The 11,782-nt window shown below is 33.1% G+C and overlaps 2 protein-coding genes across 3 annotated transcripts; both read left to right on the top strand.

Annotated features, from left to right (window-relative positions):
• Positions 1-2,430: 2,430 nt before the first annotated feature.
• On the top strand, positions 2,431-6,648 carry LOC137825891 (uncharacterized). Of its 2 annotated transcripts, XM_068631694.1 has the most exons (11): positions 3,322-3,538; positions 3,654-3,752; positions 4,009-4,145; positions 4,239-4,412; positions 4,668-4,904; positions 4,991-5,091; positions 5,169-5,241; positions 5,331-5,399; positions 5,479-5,586; positions 6,044-6,169; positions 6,318-6,648. In XM_068631694.1, the coding sequence occupies exons 2-11, from the start codon at positions 3,698-3,700 to the stop codon at positions 6,510-6,512; spliced, it is 1,275 nt and encodes a 424-aa protein (XP_068487795.1). In that variant the 5' UTR covers positions 3,322-3,538; positions 3,654-3,697; the 3' UTR covers positions 6,513-6,648. The 2 variants fall into 2 exon arrangements, with proteins under 2 accessions (XP_068487794.1, XP_068487795.1); XM_068631693.1 differs by lacking the exons at positions 3,322-3,538; positions 3,654-3,752 and adding an exon at positions 2,431-2,809.
• An 808-nt stretch (positions 6,649-7,456) lies between these two features.
• On the top strand, positions 7,457-11,480 carry LOC137825972 (sphingoid long-chain bases kinase 2, mitochondrial). Its single transcript, XM_068631792.1, has 12 exons — positions 7,457-7,906; positions 8,346-8,422; positions 8,557-8,610; positions 8,695-8,754; positions 9,201-9,278; positions 9,409-9,455; positions 9,563-9,603; positions 9,752-9,836; positions 9,914-10,028; positions 10,125-10,247; positions 10,382-10,482; positions 11,065-11,480. Exons 1-12 carry the CDS (start codon positions 7,768-7,770, stop codon positions 11,192-11,194), a joined length of 1,050 nt encoding a protein of 349 aa, XP_068487893.1. The 5' UTR covers positions 7,457-7,767; the 3' UTR covers positions 11,195-11,480.
• Positions 11,481-11,782: the final 302 nt, after the last annotated feature.

Genomic DNA, 11,782 nt, shown 5'->3' with positions numbered 1-11,782 from the left:
TTTTAAAACATAATCGATTAAGACTTTCATCTAAACACCATTTTAATATATTGACCCATGTATAGGTCAATCAATAATATGCATACAATTAAATGAATTTGTGAGCTTACATGTATAATGACAAAAATGATTTATACAAAGGAACAATACTTTCACAGTCCAACAAACAAGCATAGATACAACCAACACCAACACGACACTTTCGAGAAATGTTGACTTCTCTCAACAAATGGATTGAGTCAATAATAGTATAATAATTCGAAGTATGAATGTTGAATCCATAAGAAACAATTTCAATTAAGATTTTATGTTTCAACGCCCATTAAGTATATAAACATGGATGATGAATCAAAAGTATTACATTACACATGAAACTTTGGTTACTAATTAGATACCAATTTAGAAACTTTTTAATAATAATAGAAATTAGTTTAGAAACTATTTTTTTTTTAGTTTTTAAAATGATCTCTAATTTAGTTACTATTGCAATTAATTATTTTGGTCTCTAAAAATTGATTTCTATTTCATGATTTTCTTGTAGTGATTATTGAAACAAAAGAACGAAAAGTAAGGATATAAACATAAATATCCGAGTTGACTTTCCTTTCATATCATCTCACAAATGTAAGTGAACAAGAAAGCTTATTAGAAAAAAGTTTGTTACAAGAAAGCTTATTAGAAAAAAGTTTGTTACATCCCTAAATTTATTTTGATTAAGTGTTTTAATAACAAATTATAATATATTAAGAGATTCTTTATCTTAGTATCAAATCATGATACATATGTAATACTTCGTTTTATAACGATAAACACAATATTGTATTTTAAAGTTAGTCCTACACTTTAAATCCCATACCTTAAATCCTATACTCGAGACAAACAATAAAATATAAAATATGTGTTTTTAAAAGTTTAGATAAGGATGTTTTTAACTTCTACATGTTTATTTAGATTAAAAGATGTCTAATAAAACATACTTTTTAAAGTATAATGAAATTTGGTTTTCAGTAATTCAAGGCACAACATACATTAATTAACAACACTAACACAAAAATCCCAAGGCTAAGCAAAACTTTAGGAAAAGAAGATTAAAAAAATAATGAGGTGTTCACCACACCACTCATGGTCCTTCCTTTCTTTCTCATGGATTTTCCTCTAAACCCTAATTTAACCTTATCCTCTCTATCAAATCCCTTCAAAACACCATAATCCATTCCCATTTGAATTGCAAAAATCTTAACGGATGTGAGAGAAAAACACATTTGGCAAGGGAATGAGTTAAGTTTGGGAGAAGATGCTTCAAAATGACTAATACATTGACCAAAACATGGATCAATTGATACAAAAATATTTTTAGTTTAATGAATATCATTAATCTTTTTTATAGAAATAATCTTTAGTTAGAATCTTGAAAATGGTCTTTAATATAATTTATTCTACTGTAACCTTCTTAATGATGTCTCTCTAGAAAATAATATTTGTGTAAAACTTATTATAATTTATTTTATTTATGGGTCAAATTCTCCTATGATAGAAATTTAATTAATACTTTTTGATACAACAATTTTTGTATTTAATTTGAAATATTTTTATTTAAATTTTCAGTTTTTAATGTAGTGAACCTACTTGCTGTCAATCAAAAGAGTTGTCCACTTCTGAGCAGTGATCCTTTCTCCCGATGGGAAACCAAGATTTTCAACCAATTAATGATGAAAATAACTTAGGGACACTTTTGTTTCTTGATAAGCCTTTTTATTTTCTCAGAAAAATAAAATAAAATAAAATAAGATACTTAGTTTTTAATAATCTACGATTTAATCTTTAAACTTTAAAAGAGATGTATTTAATCCTACATGTACAAAGTAATTTCTTGATTAATTTTCCATTACAAATTTATAGTACACATGTGTTTTTTTTTTATAATAAAAACACTTTTAAAAAAAAATACAAATCGTACTCTAGGTGAATTTTGTCTCTAAAATAAAATTCCAATTATTTTAATGACTATATTTAATTAAAAATTTGGAAAAATAATTTTTTGTAAATTATTTCTTAGTTATATTTTTTCCTTTCGTAATAATTGTAAAAAACATTTTACTTTGGATTTTTTTAGTTGATTTTTCCTTGAACTAATATAACGTTTAGTTCTTTTTTTTTGTGACAAATCTTAAAAGTAGATTAATTCATAAATGATTATTTGAAAATATATGAATATATGAGAAAATATTATTTAAAGTAATTAAGGGTAATTTTTTTTATTTGATTAGATAATTAATTTAAAAGAAAATTTAATTTAATATAAAGCCTCATGTAACAATATTCACTACCAATTGATGGCTTAGATGAACTTTGTTTCTTTTCAATCAAATCCAAGCCGTCCATACAAATCAGTCAAAGTTAGAAAACCGTTCAAATTTTATCCACTCTCGCTTACGCGCACTTCGTTTCACTCGCCTCCCAACAATGCTGTTGCTCCACGCGCCACCATCACCTTTTCTGAGAGCATTGCTTCGTTACAATAATCATAATCATCACTCTTCTCGCGCTTTCTTCATATCATTATCTCACTTCACAAAACCCTTTTCCATTGCCACCCGTTCCTTCTCGCACTCTCGCCGGAGTTCACTTATCCCGATGAACGGACATGGCCTCGCCGCCGGTGTCTCCTCCTCGGAGCACTTTACCGGCGACTGGTACTCCGTGCCGGAACTCCGGCTGCGTGATCACCGGTTCACTGTCCCTCTCGATCACTCTCAGGGATCCCATTCTTCTCCCAAGATCACCGTTTTCGCCCGTGAAGTCGTTGCAGGTAATGCTAGTCAAAGTCAACTATGCCATTTGATGATTTTCAGAGGTTTCGATTGATTGTTTTCAGTGTTTCCTCATTGCATTAGATTCGTTCATGAACAGAAGTTCAGTGATAATATAAAGTTTTGTTTTTTTTAACTTGTGGGAAAAAAAGGGATTTTTGTTGGTGGCTAATGATTCACAGTGTGAAGTGATGGAAAACCCAGATGGGGTTTCCGTGATGATGTAATCAGGTTAATGTTGTTTAATTATGGAATTGAAAACATACATGAAGTATTATCAGCCTTTTGTCAATGGAGTATCTGGTATTGAGGCAGAATGTAGTAGTTGTTTTTTAGATTATATAATAGTTTTGAATCCTTTATTGGGTGTGTTTGGATTGATGGAAGAATGTGGAATGGATTTAAGGTCCATTGTTTGGATCGAAAAATAAGAGTAGAAAACGGAAGGTGATGTATTGTTAGTATCATTGTATAGCTTCATTTTTAAAAGCTGGAGGTGTGGAGTGGAACCTACATGAGCTTTCTGAAATAATAAACAAGAACTTGGCTAGTGGTACCATTAAGTGTTTTGTGTTTGTTTCTGCTTACAATTCCTCAAGATCAAGCGATTTTCCTCAAGGGATGAGGTGACCTATAATTGGAGCCAAAGAGGTTATGTTCCTTTCAAGGAAGAGAGGTGAGACCTATCATCTACGTAATTGGAACAGTGAGCTTGGAAAGAGAATATGGTAGGCATTTGACATGAGTTTATTTGGATACCGAAGAATGCTTTATTTACATGAATTGCTGGTACTGGTGGAATATGTTACTTACTGGCATTGGGCAATTATTCGGTTTCTGCAGGTACAACCGTTATGTTTCAATGAGGAAGATGGTTGTCATGTAGGATGCAAATCATACATTTCAACGATTTCATGATTGAGCTTTCTGTGTGTGGGGCTGGCAAGTAGAGCAGCATTACATACCTCATGCAAGCATTAAAACTTCTCTACTATTATGTTCATAATGTTTTATGTTTTGATTAGTCATTCTTTTGATAAAATCAGTTTTTGATCAGCTGCCCAGATTCTTTTTAATTTTGTGATAATTATTGTTTTGTATATTGCCTAATCGATAAATAACTCATGCCCACTCTTCTACATCACCCCCTTCATCATCTTTGCATATTTTTATTCAAAACTCGGTATTTTTGTTGCAGCTGGGAAAGAAGAACAAAAGTTACCATACTTGTTATATTTGCAAGGAGGACCCGGGTTTGAGTGCCGGCAACCAACTGAATCTAGTGGATGGGTTCAAAAAGTCTGTGCAGAATTCCGTCTCATCTTAATGGACCAGGCATGATTTACTACGACTTTGTGTAATCATCTTTGTGATACTCAAAGAAACTTTATGTATAATGTGTTCTGTTGCTTATGTACATTTCTACAGCGAGGAACAGGCTTATCAACTCCCTTGACTGTGTCATCAATGTCGCAATTCAAATCTGCTGATGAGTTGGCTGACTTCTTAAAACATTTTCGAGCTGATAATATAGTTACTGATGCAGAATTTATTCGAGTACGCCTTGTTCCAGATGCTGGTCCTTGGTCAATTCTGGGACAGGTATTCAAATTAATGTTTTTTACAAGTATTCGTATGAGCTGCTGATTTTGATGTCCAACCAGTCTGGCTTTACAGTCTCTAATTTCTTTCTTTTCCCTATACTTTTTCCTTGTCTCGTTGAAAATTGATATTTATGAGTTCTGCTGTAGGTATGATCAAAGCTTTGGTTAGAACGAGTTGTACCTTTTGAAGCCAATATAACCTTGAAATTCCATGTTTGCTTATTCTTCTTCTGTTCTTTTTTAATTGCTCTAGAGCTATGGTGGATTTTGTGCAGTCACCTATTTGAGTTTTGCACCACAAGGACTGAAGCAAGCACTTATAACTGGAGGAATTCCTCCGATTGGAGGGGGATGTACTGCTGATTCAGTGTACAAAGCAGGCTTTGAGCAGGCTATACATCAAAATGAGAAGTACTACAAGAGATTCCCTCAAGATATTAAAATTGTCCAAGAACTTGTTAATTATTTAGCTGAAAAAGAAGGGGGAGGGGTGATGATCTGTCTCACCATTCTTGTTAAACAATAAAATATGAGCTATTTTCTGTCAAATCCTTATTTCCTTCTCTCCTTGCGTAGGTGGCCCTTCCATCTGGGGGCTTCCTAACCCCAAGAGGGCTGCAGACTCTTGGTCTGTCTGGCTTAGGATCCAGCGCTGGTTTTGAGAGCTTGCACTATTTGTAAGCATTATTACCTTGTGTGTTTTAAAACTATATTCAATTCAATTTTTTGAATAATTTTGTACTGACCTTTCTAGGTTCGAGAGAGTGTGGGATCCTACTTTAGTTCCAGGGGCACCAAAGAAAATAAGTTATAACTTCCTAAGTTCTGTAAGAAAAATGTTTGCTTTAGCGCGATTATGAATACAGAATTTCAAGTTTCCTTCTGAATATCTAGTGCCAATTTTCATTCTATGCAGTTTGAGAAGTGGTTAGCTTTTGATACCAATCCACTCTATGCTCTTATGCATGAATCCATCTATTGTCAGGTATTATTATTTTTTGTTCCTTTTTTATGCATTATCTATGCTTCTCCTTCAACTCTGGTCCCTCGATCTCTCTCTGTAGGGTTCTGCTAGTAAATGGTCTGCCAATAGTACAAGGACTGAAGTTGAAGACAAGTTTGATGCAATTAGAGCTGCCAAAGAAGGACTCCCTGTACTTTTTACAGGAGAGGTAGAGTGTAAATAATATCATTTTTATCTTTAATTACTTGACTAATATTGAACTTATGCTATTGAGAGAGTAATGTTGATGTATGTTAGAGATTCCACAATGACTATCATATGATTAAAATAATATTGTACGTCTTGTTTTGATTCTTCCGTATAACCTGGTCGTGAAGTTGATACTTGGGTGTGACTCTAAAATCTTACATAAAAAAACACTTGGACTAGGTAAAAAAAATACATAGAGACCTGTAAATTTGATATGAATAATTCAACCCTTTTGTTCATGGGTAATTGTCAGTTGCCACCAATATATTTGCATTCTTAACATTCATTGAATGAAAATATTTGGTTAGAATTGGCATGCTATTTGGATGTGGAACAACTAATTGAATGCTAATCTACTTTCTGTTTCTTTCCTATAACAAGGAGAAGATGCTTACCATGCTCCTTTGCTTTTGTAGATGATTTTTCCATGGATGTTTGATGAGATTCATGCATTGAAACCATTCAAAGATGCAGCTCATATATTGGCAGAGAAGAAGGACTGGCCCCCACTATATGACGTTCAGGTTCTGAATAACAATAAGGTAGTTTACTCAGTTATCTTTTATACTAACAATTTCTACTAAGATATGAATTATGAATGGTACATCCGTAATAGTTGAATGTGTTTATCAAGATGAATTTGAGTCTCTCAAGTTTTTGTTTGTGCTAACTTTTATCAAATGCTGGCAGGTGCCTGTTGCTGCAGCTGTTTACTATGAAGACTTGTACGTGAATTTTAAGCTGGCAATGGAAACAGCTTCTCAAATAGCAGGGATTAGGCTATGGATAACTAATGAGCTCATGCATTCTGGATTACGTGATGATGGGAACAAAGTTATTGATCATTTGTTGGGGATGCTAAATGGAAGGAAACCTCTATTTTGATCATCATGTTTGAAAACCTGTTAAGAAATAAGAAATCCAGCCATGTCAAAGTTATAATTATTATCTTTTCCATAGTTTTGAAAAACCGCATCTACAATATGGAATCAATGATTCTATACATCTTTTCTCTGCCTCCTACTATGTTGTATGCTTTTGGCTACATAGCCTTTGAATTTTGAACTTTTATTTTCTTTGAGTTGGTGAATCTTCCTCACACCCACTCTCTATATATAACTTTTTCAACATTGTCTTTTTGATTTTTGATATTCATATGCAAATTTTAAAACTAAACATGTTTTTTAAAGTGGAAATAAAAAATTACTTAATTTTGAAATGCTTTCCATTCATTTAGTTATAAATTTGATTTTTAGTTTAAAAAAATATACTTTGTTATATTTGATAATGACTTTTTCCTAATCTCACCACAATCTACTACCAACCACAATCAATGCCACCATTATGGATTACAATTACCAATATTATACCATTAATTTTGAATATTGTTGTTGTGACTATAATTACGTATACTTCTACAACCATTAATTAAGAAGACTCTCGTATACAAGCATACTTTTAAACTAATTTTAACACAATAACGAATTATAAAGCAATTTATTTGAACTAAAAAAATTTGGAAGAAATACTAATTTTTTAAAATACCCTAAAGAAAAAGCTAGGTTCTTAAAAGCAAAAAACCAATTGTGCTTTTTAAGAATTTTGAATCTTATAACTTAAAACCATCACCAACATTGTTTAATTTTTTTTTTAATTTTTGTCATTTATGATTTTAAATATTACTTAAATTAAAATATAGTCAACAACCTAATACATAATGATTATTTTAGAATAATTTCTACTTGATTGACAACAATATAAATTCTTATAAAAATAATAAAAGATAATTTTTGAAGGATATTTTTACAAAATTATTGACTTTTATTTGTAGTGTGAGACTTTTCTCATCTGTCTTCGTCTATCCATAGAATAAACACGAGCGAGGTAACCAAAGGATTAACACAGAAGACACAAAATATTATTTCAGTTTCGGTAGGGATTGGCATTGAAGTATTGAACAACAGTTGAAGAGAGAAAAGGCATTTCAGAAACTCAGAGCGATGAAAACAACAAGTAGTCTCAAGATGAGTGACAACATCTTCTGCGGATAGAACCAAATTCCTTTCTTCTTTCTTCTTTTCTTTCGGTTTTTCCAAATTCAGCATAAAGATTGCGTGCCATAGTTATCACCAACATCATCATGATGGCATTGGGGAGTGGGATATACATTGCTCACACTGTGGCTTTCAGATCAGAGCTTCGACCGATGGCGCCTGACCACATTGGTTCTTCCACTTCTTCTCGTCAAAGGGACCTTGTTTTCATCGTCAACCCTCTAGGTCTGTTGAAAAAACACAAAAATATTATCTTTTTCTTGTTTTTCAGCTAAATTAAATGGTGCGTGAGGTGTTAGAATTCGGTGACCCATTATGAAATTTTCTGTTAGCCAGAAAAGCACAATTACCCTTCATTTTTTGGGGATGAAGTTTGATTTTTAGAAAAAATTTGGACCATAATTGGCCTCATTGACAGATAGTTTACTGATCTCGAATTTAAGTTTTGGATATAATGTATCTGTATTCGGCTCTGGTGCAAACATGATTGCTTTCTGTAAAGGATAACTGTGATTGTAAAACTAAATCAACTCATTGTTTAAAAAAGAAAAAAAAACTTAGAGACGCAGCATTTGTATAACCTTACACATGTTAATTGGTGATGTGATGTGAGTGCCTATGTGAAGTAGTGTTTACATTTTACCACTGGAAACTTGGGTTGCAGGTGCTAATGGGAGGACGGGTAAAGAATGGAGGAAGCTAGTTCCGTATCTACGGTCTCGCCTCGGTAAAGATTGCAATGTGAGTGAGTCTTGTTGCTGATGTGCTGTGAGTGTTTGCCTGTTTTTTTTTTTTTTGGGTGAACTGTGCAAATTTATTTGCCTTGTGTGTTGTGTTTATTTGCAAATTCATTATGTTTGTTTGTTTTTGGGTAGATATGTGAATCCATAACATCAGGTCCTTGTCATGCTATTGACATAACGAGAGAGGTTAGTTTGAAGTGTTTGTGATAAGTTGGTTTTGTCCCAACTGCTTCCAACGTGTTGTTGAATTGTTGTCCTTCTGCTATTTAGGCTATAAGGGAGGGGGCTGATGCTGTCATTGCTGTTGGAGGTGATGGAACTCTTCATGAGGTGAACACTGCTTGGTTTTTTAAAAAATATTTATTGTTGGAAGTGATGATATTGTTTGATGGATTATGGCTACATAAAGTTCCCCAGGGAAATTCTTGAGAAGCCTCTACCTTATCAGAAAAGGTTCAACAAAACTTAACCATTTTGTGCTTGTTATAAAGATAAACTCTAGCAGTATACTTTTTCAACACATTTCTTTATTGGTTGAAATTCATGCTAGGTTCAGTGAACAGGAAGTAGGACTCATAAATAAGGAGCGATATTTTACAGGGGCACACATGAATTTTAATTAATACTAAAATGAGTGTTGTAAAGAGTGTATTGGAGAGTGTGTTGCTAGCATTATTTTCCTTGTCATAAAATACATGTATTTGATACAAGTAAAGTTGTTGATGAATCTCAACATTCTTAATTGTTCTCCTAATGACCTCACTTTATTAAAGCAGGTTGTTAATGGATTTTTCTGGGCTGGAAAACCTGTTGTTAGTCAAGTGAAGGAGTCTACGCGTTCAACTGCTCTTGGTGTGAGTACTGCCACCAGATTGCAATATTCTCAGTTTTTATTCAATGCCTGACGTCTTAGATTCTGTCATCTGTAATGCATCCTGGATGAAATGCTGATTGAAAAATATACACTGTTATGGCTTTATACAGCTCATCCCCTTGGGAACTGGTTCTGATTTCGCAAGAACATTTGGGTGGTTAGTTTTTGTTTTTATCTTTATTGTCTTTGTGTATCTCATTTAAATGAAGCTTGTTACATCTATATAATTGAAGTGAATGGAAACATCGGTTGAGTCTTTTTCAGGAAAAATGATCCCCATGAGGCTATTGAACGTGTTGCTCGAGGTTTTTTCTTTTTCTTAATCTGAAATGGCTTTATTATTGTATTTTAGCTGTATGATAGCTGAAAATATGTTGATGCTGGCCTCAAATCTTATGTTTCGAGATGTGCTTTTAGTTTTCTCTTATTACATTCTAATTTAGGTTTCTTTAGGGTTGAGATCAAGTATAGATGTTGGCGTTATCACCGGGGATGATTGTGATCATCATTACTTCATAAATGTTGCTGACATTCACTTGTAAGGCTAAATTAGAAATTCACAATAAGTGTAATGTATATGGATCATATCTAATCATGCCTGGCCAAATTTTATAGGAGTGCAAAGGCAGGTTTTTATGCTTCTAGGTACAAGAGATTTGGCAACCTCTGCTATATCATTGGTGCATTGCAAGCCTTCATTGGGCATCAGAACCAGGATCTGAGAATCAGGGTCAGTGTTAGTTTGAGGTCCTATAATTTTAGTTTTATCAAGGTCTATGTTTGTGCACCAGAAGTGTCACCAAGTTCTAAAACATAAAAAATGCAGTTCAATGATGGTCCGTGGGAGACATGTCCTGAAGTGACAGCCCTTTGCATTGGAAATGCAAAATACTTTGGTGGTGGCATGAAAATTACACCAAATGCTGATCCTTTCAGTAGAAATTTAGAGGTGAAATACCATTCTGTAAAATTCTATAGATGAAAACTATCATCTATTTTTGAATAATCTACTGGCTAAACCTCATCCTAAAAATCCTGGTCATCTTTTTCTTTAAGTACATTTTTTTCCCATTAATTCTGCAGGTTGTGATTCTTCAGAACTTCAAGTGGTATGATTTTGTCTTGAAATTACATAGGCTATACAGTGGGACACATCTCTCGGTTAAGAATGTATCTGATAGAAGGTATAATCTTTTCTAAAGAAATCTACCATTGTTATTGTTACCTTTTGTTGCTTCTTTCTAATTATTGATGTTAAATATCAATTTATAAACTTTGGATGACTAATGAAATTTCATTACACGGTCTAGTCAAATCTGAATATAAGGTTCAATTATATAAGTGGTTCTCAAAACCTATTTATTATCCTTTATAACCTCCTTTTATTGGAATAATACAACACCAACAATAAACACCTGAACATTAGTGAGGTCAGGCTATATGGATTGCTCAACTGTCATTAGGAAATATGTCTCGAATTGTCCATGTTTGGTATATCGACAAGTTTTAAGTTGGCTGCAATTCAGACAAAATTGTCTTGGATATATTATTGTGTATAACTGTTTTAGTTGGATAAAATTTTATGTGTGGATGTGCCTTAACTGCACCGAATTGTAACTAACTAAAAATGTGGAGGTAAGTACCTAGCAACAGGATTTTGTAGCGACCTTTGACAATTAACCTAATGTGCTACCTTTTTCTGCTCATGGAAGCTCAGGATTGGACCATTGTGCTGGTACTCATCCAGAGTGTTTTTTATATTGCAGTGTACTTTCTATTGAGGTGGAGGACATCTCAGGCAAGGGTGGTATTTATATTCAATCTGATGGGGAGCATTTGGGGTTCCTTCCAAAAAAGATTAGTGTTTTGCCTGCTGCCATTGAGATGATACTGTGATTTAACTACAGAATGAATCTATGAAATAGAGATGATGCTGTTCATTCCTTGTACTTTGCCAGATTTAGTAATGGGAGGAAGAGTTTGTTTTTAACTGCGCAGGCATCAGAGTAGGCTTCTGATGTATTTTGTTGTGGTATGAGGGAGACTAATTGTAATTTTGAATCAGCAATGTATTGTCATAGAATTTATTTTCAAGCTGTAAAATGTATCTACAGATATAGAATGTAAAACAAAGGTACAAATAAATTAGAAATTCAATAAAGTGCATCTTTGGAACCCCTCACAGACACAGTTCTCCACAAATCCATGTCAAAATTTAGCAAGACACAAGCAAGACCAAGTAGCTTCTGGAGTTACGTGCGTCAACTATGACTAGTTCAACGAAACATGTTGAAAGTTCATCATGTAATTAATACTTTTTATATTTTTCTCTTAAATGACAGTGTCGATTACTAACTCTTGTAAAGTTCATCACTTTATTGACTTCAGATCTGATTGCAGGAAAGTGATTGTAGAAAACATTTAGGGAGTTCAATGTCAATACAATTAAACAGTGTATAAATTCAAAACTTTAACAAAATTACT

Source organism: Phaseolus vulgaris, chromosome 8 (genome assembly GCF_000499845.2).
Source record: "Phaseolus vulgaris cultivar G19833 chromosome 8, P. vulgaris v2.0, whole genome shotgun sequence".
Classification (NCBI taxonomy): domain Eukaryota; kingdom Viridiplantae; phylum Streptophyta; class Magnoliopsida; order Fabales; family Fabaceae; genus Phaseolus; species Phaseolus vulgaris.
The sequence above is the reverse complement of the archived record's forward strand: the minus strand, read 5'-3'. Positions and strand labels throughout refer to the sequence as shown.

What these genes read in the sequence shown, in the direction of transcription:
- LOC137825972 (XM_068631792.1), top strand. Translation starts at nt 7,768, where the DNA reads ATGATGGCATTGGGGAGTGGGATATACATTGCTCACACTGTGGCTTTC. An exon ending in TATTGAACGTGTTGCTCGAG is followed by an intron (nt 9,604 to 9,751) that starts GTTTTTTCTTTT and finishes AGGTTTCTTTAG; the next exon opens with GGTTGAGATCAAGTATAGAT. An exon ending in AAGAATGTATCTGATAGAAG is followed by an intron (nt 10,483 to 11,064) that starts GTATAATCTTTT and finishes TTTATATTGCAG; the next exon opens with TGTACTTTCTATTGAGGTGG.
- LOC137825891 (XM_068631693.1), top strand. Translation starts at nt 2,464, where the DNA reads ATGCTGTTGCTCCACGCGCCACCATCACCTTTTCTGAGAGCATTGCTT. An exon ending in ATGAATCCATCTATTGTCAG is followed by an intron (nt 5,400 to 5,478) that starts GTATTATTATTT and finishes CTCTCTCTGTAG; the next exon opens with GGTTCTGCTAGTAAATGGTC. An exon ending in CTGTACTTTTTACAGGAGAG is followed by an intron (nt 5,587 to 6,043) that starts GTAGAGTGTAAA and finishes TTGCTTTTGTAG; the next exon opens with ATGATTTTTCCATGGATGTT.